We start from the raw sequence: 12,009 nt of genomic DNA on the forward strand, positions 1-12,009 counted from the left end.
AGTGTCCTTGCTTTTTATCATCTATATCTATAGAATTGTGATTATATATTATATCTGCTTTGCCATCTGTATATATCAACAGAAAGTATAAAGAAAATATCTAATAATAATATGAATTTACAATCATCCAAAGAATCATATTATTTTTAAATACTCCAAACTTAACACACATACACATTATAATATTTCTAATATATGCAGAAAAGTATTATCAATATCTTGTATTATCAAAATGCTGCTGGTAAACTAGAATACTGCAATTTTACATAAGTATTATGTGGATTGTAAATTTATACAAATATGCTTTGTTCATTAGTATATAAGTTTAAATAAAATAATTCTTTATATACATATATGTATATTTTCCTGATATATTTTTGTAGAAAAATGCACGCATTAATTTGTTTATTGCAATGAAAGATTTAATGATATAATTATATAATAAACTGTGAAAGAAAAAGAATTATTAGAAAAAATTCTAATTAATTTATCAATAGTTTCATTCACAAGGTTAATTCATGAATGATGCGGAGTTTATAATTACAAGATTAAAGGTTTCTCAACGAGGAACATTATCAAAGTATGTATCTCCAGAATGGTACGTCTAATGATTAATAATAGTTCTCTAAAGAGGGTTTTAAAAAAGATGCGCGTGCATGCGCTCGGAGGCGTGCTCCATTTTTAAATCGTTCCACCAGGAATCTGCAGACCGCCGACGTCGACGGCGGTGACTGTCAGTAGGCCGGCGTCATGTCTGCTATTATTCGACGAGCCATCGGAGAATCGGGCTCAGTCGCGTGATAAACGTGGAACATCCAGGTAGGTGGGTGCTTGCACGATCATCAAAGCTTGACGCATCCTCGTGCGCGCGGAAGAGATCAACTTTTTTCATCGGATCTATCCAAAGTGTCGTGTGACCGAGAAAAAATTTATTTTCTACTCTATTCTTGATTATGTGAACAAAGTTCGACAGAATTTATTTTTCAGCCTTACATATATATAATTTCCTAATTTTTCAAAATATTTTATACGACACATATATGTGTACATATGTGAAAAAAATATAATGTAATATACTGTAATATATTCAATGTTTAGTGCTTCTCTTATAAATAATACGATGTAACATTTGCTGTAAATAATTAGTGCATATGCTGCTATCAATGTGTCAAGTTGGAAGAAGACTCAAGTTAATAATTGTACGTATATCTCTGGAAAATTTTTTTTTGAATGCGTTGTGCTTAATTCGCCTGACATATTTCTACTCTTATTGAATTAGTTTAACGTTATTGGTGCGTAAGTACGACCCGATGCGCAATTATCTGCACACTCGATACGCATGGCCGCTAGTAGACCGAGACCACCGTTAAATCTCGAGTACTATAATACTATACTACTCTCCTACTCTGAATAAAAAATATTTTGCACGCGTGGGTGCTTCCCAACATTCAGATAGAGATTTTACTTACTATCTCATAGATCTTTTTTCTCGAATGCCGGAATATAACACTATTCTAAAGTGTTAAAACCATCTTGACTTTGTTGATAAAATAATCATAGCGCATAAAGTTACTTTTTTTAAGGATATTCATAGAGATAGATTATCAGAAAGATTCATATAAGAAACAAGTTATAAAATAGCAAAAAGATAATGAAAAATTTTTGTAAATTTCAATCGTATCATTTCAATTAATGTAAAAATATAGCTGTACTATCAAATTAAAAAAATACAACAAAACACGCAATGAAATAAAAATAGAAATATTCATATTATTGGATGAATTAAAAAATGATTAAATGCGATTTCGTTGGTAAATCAATATATAATAATTTTAATATATAAAAGTTATTATATAGATTTCGTCCCTTGATGTGATATAATTATTGATTTGATGTCATTAGGAAACAGTTCAATGTTTTTTTGAACGTGTGATTGTCCTCACCAACTTTGTCATTGAAAATGCATAAATTTATATGTTTGAGCAATTTGTCAAATTTTATGTCCTTTGCTATAGTCGATATAGCAACTCATAAATATACATTTATTATGATCCATAGTTACATCTCACATTTAGCCGCAAATGTGGCTATGATGATTCTTGGTTAATGACAACCGCATTGAATGCGGTTTTAGTATTAACGAAGTAAATTAGATGGCCACATTTATAATACAATACCAAGTGTGCGGTGTAAATATGTATCCATGAATTTATGCAGCAGCAAGGAAACCGAAAATGAGTTTGCGCTGGATTCACGAGAATCTAGAACCACCAACATGCGACGAGGAGTGCAGCGATATCGATGATAGTTGCAGCGATGATAGTTATGACACGGAACTATCTCTTCAGGAAGACGATGACGTAATGGAAAATGGGAAAAAAATCGCTCGCGATATCCGGAAGAAGAGGGAAACTAAAAGACCTCCGACCACGACCGTCACCTTTGACGGGAACGGGTATATATGATCAACTGGATATATAATTAAATCGAGAATACGCGCCACACGCATATAATTAGCGATTTCTATATATTTTGCATTTAAAAGTGTAATTTAAAAAATATCTCAATGTAAAATGCGGAAATTACCGTCTAATCTGCAAAGAATGGTAATAATTAACTTTGATGCATGTCCCTTGCATTTCATCTACGAGAAATCTAGAAACGTGTAATTCGCGTAAATGAACGGATTAGCATAATTAATGGGACAAGGTAAAATGTCTGGCCGTCACTAGATACACGGCAAATGCGTTTGTCTACCTACCTAGTCGCCCTCCAACATTATAACGTACATTCATTGATCACTTGACTCGATTAACTTTCTGCTCCATATCGCCACAGGGTCAGCAGATGCATTGGGTGTAGTTTGTGTCATTAACGGTATCAAACGCGAGCATAGTGTCGTACGTAGTATTGCGACTACAATTTCCCGTGAATTCAGCAAGTTCCCGCCATGACGTGCGAAATTATGATTGACATTCTGACGTATTTGGCGAGATGCAATTTGCACCATTCGAATAGAAACGGAATTTCATCCCGTTCACACACAAATACAAAAAGGAATTATCTTTTTTTTAACTTTCTATTAAAAGAAAGATTTTGCATTGCATAAAAGAAGTTTTTTAGAATCTCAAAATAATAGCTAAGAAAATAATTAATAAACATTAATTTTTATAGTAACTTGTGATGAGATATACTTTAATATAATAGATATGATATCTCTCCCTTTTAATAAGATATCTTGAAAATCTCTAGATATCTTAAAAGATATCTGAAAAATATATTACAGTAATTATAGTAATAAAGAAGTAATAAATAAAAGTGATACAGCAGTAAATAAAGACAACAGATATACTATTAAATAAAAATTAATAGATTGAATATTCCTTCTTGGAAAATTACCTATTAAATTTCTTTAAAAAAAAAAAAGAAAAAAAAAATTCGTTCTTTGAACAAAATTTGATACATTAATCCTAAATTATATTTTCCGATAAATAAAATAAAAATACGTAGCTTCGTTCGCGAATATATTGTTTATTTTCGCGTGGAAGTGAATTTTATTTACACAGTAGGTTTATTGGCACGGCTTGTATACGAAGCCATTAAAATTAACCGCTTTAATACTTTATCTTTTTGATGACGACCAAGCTGTTCGCGTAACTCTCGCACACAAAGCCTATTGACATTTCGTTTCCTCCCCTCGAGAATCGGTTTAAAATAACGAAGTGCGCGAGAGCGTTTACAGTATAGTGATGCGCTTCATTCACGAGGCTTGCTGACCTGAAAAACTGGCCGACCTATATATTTTCCAGCATCTATATAACGGTGTGAACACCCTTCATAAAGGCAAAGACATTTCCAACGACTGACGGCTTAAGAGACATAATATACTTAAAAACTCGAAAAAAATATCACATATATATATATATATATATATAATGAAATATTAATTTAGTACTATTATACACATTTCACGAGGGTTCTGTTAATTATAATATAAGTGAGAGACTATTACAATTTCTTTTTATTCCTAAGAGTACTTTTCTAAAAATGCAATACATTTTTATTTCTCATGTAATTTTGTTTCATGTCCATTGTAATTATAGAACTAATTTGCCATACCGTTAATGTTCTTAATTAACACAATCTTTATAGCTCTCATATACTTTTGTTTTTATGTATGAACGTATGTATGTGACTCCATACACACATTCACAGACAGACATATATATATATATTGCTTTTTTTTGTTCTTTTTATTTATTTATACAATTTTTGTTTTTTTATCATTTTCTTGATATATATTATTCTTTGATATGCGTATTAATCTTAGTTTGTGTGATGGAACTCCTTTTGCATAAAGAATAGATTTTTTTTTTCTCTGTCTCTCTCTCTCTATTACATAATATGTAACATAGGTATTTATGAGTTATTATCGGATTGTAATTATAGAACGCCGCGTAACGTCGAACGCAATTCCAAACCACGCAAATATACGCCATACGTAATATGGGATCCCCGACAGCCAGCGAAAAATCCTGTCTATAATTGTCGGATAATAAAACTGTACTGCCGAACAGGGTATCATCTGGCAATTACACCGTCCGGACGAATCCGAGGATTATCCGGCAACAAAGAGTCGCACGGTATTTCCATTGTCACGAAATGTTAACCGGAGTAATGACCGGAGTAAAATAAAGACCCAAGATATGTTATATATGTCTAGTACAAGTACAAGTACTATTTACAACTATTGCTATCATTATTATTATTAACATCATAAATTATAATTTTTGTAAGAGATTATACTTTTGCAGCTCTGCTTCACGTGACGCCGGTATCTTTCGGCGTTATTAGAATACAAAGTATCGAAACGGGGCTTTATTTGGCATTTAATAAAAAAGGACGATTATATGGAGAGGTATGATATAGATATAAAATATGGAGAGAAAGAATATATTGTCTATATAAAAATGTAATGCAAAATGCCTTTCTATGTATTGTTACGTTATGAAAAAAGCTTTTACTACCGAGAGAAATATGAAGTATAACATGTTGCGCAACGCTATTTATATCTGCAAATTTTATACATAGCATTCTATAATGCCGTGGGTAAAATTCTACACAGTTCTATAAAATTATCTCAATGACTTTATTCAACCTAATTCTCACAATAATTTTAACAAGACTCTCTAATTCTATTTAATAATAAAAATATAATAGTCAGCATAATTATTAATTTGATAAAATTATTTTTAAAAAATCACTTAAGAGTTTGTTAAGGATAATAAAAATTACTTAAACACAATCCATGTAGTTGATAAATCACTTCTCTAAATATTTATTAATGAAAATTTGAAGATGGTTAAAATCGATTATTAGTAGATCTAACTTGTCTCTTATATATTTTGATTCCAGATAAATATGACTAACGATAATACCGAATGGGAACAATGGAGTATAGGTTCCTACGATGCATTTCGATCGCGCAAATACGTGCATTATGGATGGTGGATAGGGATAAAGAAGAATGGACGAGCAAAGCCAGGCCCGAAAACATCTTGGGGGCAAAAAGCAATACAATTTTCGGCTATCCAAGAGGACTAATCGAGAATTAATCGGAAAGTTTTAGCACATAGGCATGCTTCTTATATTTTATTCATTATAAACTTATTGTTCGGAAAAGGAACCCAGGACAATGATAAATGAGTGTTTTATGAGAAAAAAAAATGATGCCGCTTGATAAAAAATTCATTCGATCGAGGCACTGATCGAATAGCAACACGTTCCAATAGAATATAATGTTTATTATAACACTGTTTTACTCAACAATGGGATAATTTAGGATTGTGCATTCTGCTTGTGCCCTCAAACTGAAACTCTATCGCAAGTTGCAGTTTTTCATTTGCGGTAAATATATATTTATTATTATGCGTCAATCGTGTCGATTCGATACGCTTACAAGCAAGATGACTGCACGTATGTGTCATCTTTAAAAATCAACTCGTTCCGTCATAAATAGCAAACTTTAAACTAGCTCGCATCTTGCTCGTAACGTATACTATATATGTAGCATATTAATTTTTCATATGTCATCAATTATAGCGTATTCTAATTGTATATAATTATCTCTTTTGTACATCTACATACAATGCATATATAATAAATATGTCAAAATTTCGAAGCAAGAGTTTGTATTAAAACAAGAGGTATTTCGACGAAATGTATACGTGGCTCCAAATTTCTTGATACTTAGTTTCGCAAATGTAAAGTGCGCATATCGGATAAACTGCTGAAAATGTATATAAATGCAAAGAGCAAATGTATGAACGAAATACATTAGTTGTATATAAAATTGATTAAATGAAATTAACAGCGCATATATTATATATAAATAACAATAAAAAATATAATTGTCAAATTATTTAAAAACTTTTTTACTTGATTTTATATATTATTTACTTCAGACAATAAATTATAACAAACATATTATTAATATTATATAATGCATTATATATGTCTCAGCTAAATTAATTAATCCTAAATAAAAAAATTGAAAATTTTGGAAATTAAAATTAAAAATTGAAATTTTTTTTATATTGTATATAAAATAATTACTTAGCAGGTTTCTTTAAAAGTTTGCACAGCATTTATGTTTTGTAAAAATTATAGAAATGCAAGACTCTTTGGTGCATACGATTGTAACTATAAGAGCGTGTTTCAAGTCACAGTCACAGTGAATGCATTATAAATAGTCTTAATTATTTTAAAAGGATATTTGATTATACTTGACTGATAAAAGTAGATTGTTTTATCAGAGATACTTTGCTTTGTTAAATAAGAAATTGTAATTAAATGCATGATTAAATACACATGTTTTTGAAGATATTCAAAACAATTACAATTATTTCAAGATTCTGTATAGCTGGCTCATGAATTTATATATATAATTTAATAATTTAATCTAATTTATTTAATTAATTTGGTTGTTTACTTCTTCTTAGTGTTAGGACTCGTTGACTGAAACACGCTCGATGCTGACATTAAATTCTCAATGTATTGACTCAGAACCTGATTTTCACTTCTCAGCTTGAGATTTTCTTCCTTCACGCTGTCCACCCTCTGTGACAGATCTAAATAAAATACATATATTTACATATTAGAAAATACCAACACATACATCCATCTGTAACATAAACTTTTGTTAAAGTATACACGCACCATCTAAAGTATTCTGCAGTTCGAGAACTTGCGCAATCAGTCTAGCTTTCTCCTCCTGTTCATCTGGGCTGATATCTGGATCTAAACCTATAATCAATTTCAATCTTTTTACATACTGCTTTTTTATTTGTCCATGTTGTAATCTTATAAAATCAAAAATTAAAGAGATCAACATTGTTATAATTTTTAAATAAAATGTATATAATAAATGTATAATAAAATTAGACAAGAGATTTAAAAATAGGAACTAAGATTCTATTTAATTAATATTATGTATTATATTCATCTAAATTATACAAAAAATTAAAAATCAACTATATACTTTTTTTCTTTGACATCATAAGAGATCGATAATATTACTTACTATTTGGACTACAGCTTCCGTTAGTGAATGTCGATGGAATAGAATCCATACTACGTCCTCTTCCTAGCGCATCAGATATATGCGAAGCATTGTCCAAGATTTCCTCTTCTGGTATTATTACTATGAATGTGTAAGAAATAACTTTAGCAAGTTATCCACAATACAAATAAAAAAAATCAGAAAGCTACAGTTGTCACAGGACAAACTGCATTATGCGTAGAATGTGCAAATTATTAAGGATTCCCAAGGATTCGTAAGCGAAAAATATAATCGATAAATATAAAAGAAAGCGACAATACTCAGATCTAACTAATATTAAGTGTCGTTTTTATATCGCAAAATCAGGTTCTGAGAAATAGAGAATACATTATATTGCCACTTATCAGTACATATATTCAGTGTCTTAAATATGGCTGATCTAATTTTCATACTAATATCAACAAATACAATGTCAATACAGACAGATAAAAGCTAGTCAGAAGAAATGAGCAAAGCCAAGTAAATGGCGCTAATAAAAATGAAGATTTGGATAAGAATTTGACGTGCAAAGTAAGTTCGCAATAAACTTGCTAGGTTATAAGTCATCGATAGCGGGGATAGCAACAGCTATTGCGAGAGACGTCACGGAATAAGTAACTCCAAGCACTCACCCTGCGGATCATCGTCTGCGAGAGGTATACTATTCATGTCATCTTGCAGTTTGGCTGTCATTGTCGCTGACATATCGGTACCTGCGAATTGGAATTACCAGGAATCACACACGACTCAACTGACGGACTGACGCACCACGCAACCTGCGATTGACTTAACTTTATCGATCCCCGGACGCGAGAGAGCCAATCGAGATATCGCGATTTTTTCTTCGCGGCGCCATCGGTCTCAACCGCCTATACTGTAATAAATCTTATATGTATAATTAAATGATTTTCTTGTTTACATATCAAGTTTCATTCATCTTTCATGTAATTTACGTGATTTAAAGCTGTAGTTTAACTAGATGCACCGGGTAAGAGACACAATGTCGATACTGTTACACACTTTTATAAAGACAAGAGCGAGAGGATACGCCCGATATTTTTGTAAACATTCCTGATACTTATTTAAACGTGGAATTATTTATTTTTGACGAATAAAACGAATATATAACTTGGATATTTTACGTACGTAATTCCAAAGTGGCGGCGATGCGGAAAATTAGCGAGAATGTGCGAAAAAGCGTACGAAATATAGCGATCGTTTTGAATGTCCGACGTGACGTCACGCTGGCGTTTTCGTTATGTAACTATGGTAACATTTAAATTTGCGCACAGCAGCGCCGTCGTCACCCGTCATGTCCATTTTTAGGATGTGTTCAGAAATCCTCCCGATAGAGTGAAGTAACAAAAAGAGCAAAGATTTCTTTATCCTGATTGGTCAATTCAATGTTATTTTACCCCACAAGTAGGATTTTCGAACGTACCCTTAGAGGCTAAAATTATTTCATTTCCGCGCGCGTTTCTCAATATTGTCGATGCAGTCGCCATTTGGTGCGTGTCATTGTTCGTGATAAGTACTATATATATTTCAACCACGTAAATTATCGCTTATCGTGTCGAATCTCACAAGCAGTCGCCTGATGGTTTAAGCCAACATTTCAGCAGATCGAAGAAAAATATGTTTGCTGTCGTCTACTTCGTCCAGAGGTTTATTTTATACTTAAGTAAAATGAATAAAAAACAAAGAGATGCTGACTTTAATCTTCGTAAATTATAGATTGTCTAAAGAGAGCTTAAAACTTTAATCAAGTTTACATTATTTATCTGTGATGATAACACCGAGTTTTGTTTATAATTTTACGTACCATATATCAATACGCACATATCTAAATACACGATAATAGAAATATATATATAATAAAATATATAATATAGAATACATAATAAAATATATTTAATAGAGTATAATAGAGAGAGAGAGAGAGAATAAAATTTCGCCTCTGCTGCGAATTAATTAGAAATTGTCTAACAATAAGATGAATTTAACCGATGCTTTTTTGGGCTTTTGATTTAACTTCTTTCGCGGTATATATTTCGCTCTATTGCGAATGTGTGAATGTGACGTCACATTGCCGGGACGCAGTGCCACGTTCAAACCGGTTGCCATATTTCGTACCTACTTTCGCGCTTTTCCACCATTTTCCGCGTCGCCGCCTCTTTGGAATAACGCACGCAAAACACGTCCGCGTTATATACTCGTTTTATTCTCGTCAAACATAATTAAGTCCGCGTTTAAATATAAGGTATCATATCGTGTTTATACAAAAGTATTGGGCGTATAATGTAACGTACATAAATAAACGCGTGTGAGTGTGATTAACTGCGTTTTCTCAATCATCAATCGTTTTTCGACGTCGGTCGATTATTAACACGGCGATGGTTTGTTAGCGTTAATTCGCGTTATTTGAGAATATTTTCTTTCATCTCGTATTTACCCGCGAAGTATATCGGAGTTTTATGCAAACATGAAAAGTGTCGAGAATTATAATAATATACACTCAAAAAAATGTCTTGCTGATATAGGTAGATTTCTAGGTGTCACAACAAAAATTTATCGCTATTTTTTGTATCTGTTAGAATATTGTCTGTTACATATAGAATTTATAGCAGCAATATTCTAATAATATCTTCTAGAAAATTTAGGTCCCATTGCCAAATGTTAATCACTGCATTGGATAAATATGAGTTTCGATACTACAGCTAGAACACTCTTTGTGAGAAATATAACTGCCAATTATAACTGCAGCATCGAAAAATTGAGAGAAATTGTTTAAAAGAGCTGGATAGATTGGGCGCGTTATACAAATATGTTAGATGTGAGGATTATATATTTATTTGTTTCTTGCCGCTAATTTTTTTTGTGTACCACAGCCAAACTTTATAACGAGTATGATTGGCCTTAACATGGATAGGCGCCACAGAAAAACATTCTTTCTAAATTTCACAAACAGTTCAGATATAAATTCTGTCTCTGTCACTTAGATTGATTAAATGCGAAACATATGCGATATCACAGTATTTGCTAATCATTTATGTACCTCAGTTAATTTTGCGCACCCAGAAAATTTTTGCTGTAGTTGCAATACCACTTTTTTGAGTGTATGAGCTATAATTATATGAATTAAGGTATGCGAGGTTAATTGTTTCGTAATTCGTTTTACGATAGAAACATAATGCGAGATGCTGAAATAATATGTATTCTTTGCATTTTCCAGATGAATAAATGTCAGGAATGGCTGATAAAATATCGCTCGTTGACCTTTCTGTGAAATATCACCGGAAGCATACGGTTAGAAAACAGACGAAGCAGCGACTGGTAAAGAAATTTATTTATTATTATTACATAATTATTTTAATTATTGTCTATTTATAATAATTGCACATTTCGAGAAACGCATCACCTGCTATTTCATCTTTTCACAGATTTTGAATAAAAAAAGTAGTATTGATATTTTGAGTATTATTTAATAAAATGTTTAAAATATGTGTATACTATTTCTTTTTTTGTCTCTTTATTTCTTTTTCTCTGCGCTTGTTTGTCGCTCTTTTTCTATCTCTCTCTTTGTCTCTGTATCTATCTCTCTCTCCATTCTCTCTCTCTCTTCTCTATCTATCCATCTATCTATCTATTTATCTGTCTGTTTGTTTCTCCACACATTGAACATATATAAACATAATGTTTCTCGTTAAATACGAGAAACATTATATATCATAAAATTTTGATTATATTAAATTTTGTTAATTTAATACTGGCATTTTGCTATCATTTTAATCATACTTTTATAATTAAATTTAGATTTTATTTAAATTAATACAGATACATATATTATATTAAAATAAATATAAAAAGATTATTTTATAATTTTATACATTAAGATTATTTTATATATTTTTCACGATTAAATAAAAAAATTTATAAAAAGTGAAGTTTGATCAGTTTGATTTTTGCGAGAAGCTTATATAAATTAAATTTCATATAAATATATTTCACCAGTATTTTTTTTTCCAGTATTTGATGAGGTACGGCAATGTAGCAGATCAGCATTTGGTAAGTAAATTCATCAAAACTCAATATATTTGCATAACTCATTGTTTATTTTATGATGGCCACTTAATATTCTCGCGTTACATTATCTCTTCGTATATCTAAATTAAATGATAGAAGGTGAAATTTATTTGGACTTACATGTACATAATTCTAAGGGGAAGGAGAGGAGGCAGATTAAAGGTAAACTCGATTTTATCTTAATTTGTGATTAAAATCTAAAAGTGTTGTGATATTTTTAATCGAGTATCTTAAAAATATAAAATTATGCAAATCGGATTGCCTTTATACTATTAGATATTTAAATATTAATTTTAATTTTAATTATTAATATTTCATTTAAATTA

The 12,009-nt window shown here is 31.0% G+C and overlaps 2 protein-coding genes across 2 annotated transcripts; one reads left to right on the forward strand and one right to left on the reverse strand.

Annotated features, from left to right (window-relative positions):
- The first annotated feature begins 577 nt into the window (after window positions 1-577).
- On the forward strand, window positions 578-6,698 carry LOC115244694. The gene is made up of 7 exons (XM_029822572.1): window positions 578-598; window positions 699-819; window positions 1,147-1,199; window positions 2,218-2,455; window positions 4,450-4,643; window positions 4,815-4,918; window positions 5,416-6,698. The coding sequence occupies exons 1-7, from the start codon at window positions 583-585 to the stop codon at window positions 5,602-5,604; spliced, it is 915 nt and encodes a 304-aa protein (XP_029678432.1). The 5' UTR covers window positions 578-582; the 3' UTR covers window positions 5,605-6,698.
- Window positions 5,789-8,407, reverse strand: LOC115244695 (short coiled-coil protein B). Its single transcript, XM_029822574.1, has 4 exons — window positions 8,233-8,407; window positions 7,583-7,702; window positions 7,219-7,305; window positions 5,789-7,130 (listed from the first exon to the last, which is right to left on the reverse strand). The coding sequence occupies exons 1-4, from the start codon at window positions 8,303-8,305 to the stop codon at window positions 6,988-6,990; spliced, it is 423 nt and encodes a 140-aa protein (XP_029678434.1). The 5' UTR covers window positions 8,306-8,407; the 3' UTR covers window positions 5,789-6,987.
- Between the last annotated feature and the right edge of the window lie 3,602 nt (window positions 8,408-12,009).

This window comes from Formica exsecta, unplaced genomic scaffold (assembly GCF_003651465.1).
Source record: "Formica exsecta isolate Colony F162 unplaced genomic scaffold, ASM365146v1 scaffold83, whole genome shotgun sequence".
NCBI classification, from domain to species: Eukaryota; Metazoa; Arthropoda; class Insecta; order Hymenoptera; family Formicidae; genus Formica; species Formica exsecta.

Excerpts from the sequence above, each read along its gene's own strand:
- LOC115244694 (XM_029822572.1), top strand. Across the intron at positions 4,644-4,814 it reads CGGCAACAAAGAGTCGCACG|CTCTGCTTCACGTGACGCCG; the intron begins GTATTTCCATTG and ends ATACTTTTGCAG. Across the intron at positions 4,919-5,415 it reads AAGGACGATTATATGGAGAG|ATAAATATGACTAACGATAA; the intron begins GTATGATATAGA and ends TTTTGATTCCAG.
- LOC115244695 (XM_029822574.1), bottom strand. The coding sequence starts at position 8,305 with ATGTCAGCGACAATGACAGCCAAACTGCAAGATGACATGAATAGTATA. Across the intron at positions 7,306-7,582 it reads CGGAAGCTGTAGTCCAAATA|GTTTAGATCCAGATATCAGC; the intron begins GTAAGTAATATT and ends AATTGATTATAG. Across the intron at positions 7,131-7,218 it reads ACTGCAGAATACTTTAGATG|ATCTGTCACAGAGGGTGGAC; the intron begins GTGCGTGTATAC and ends TATTTTATTTAG.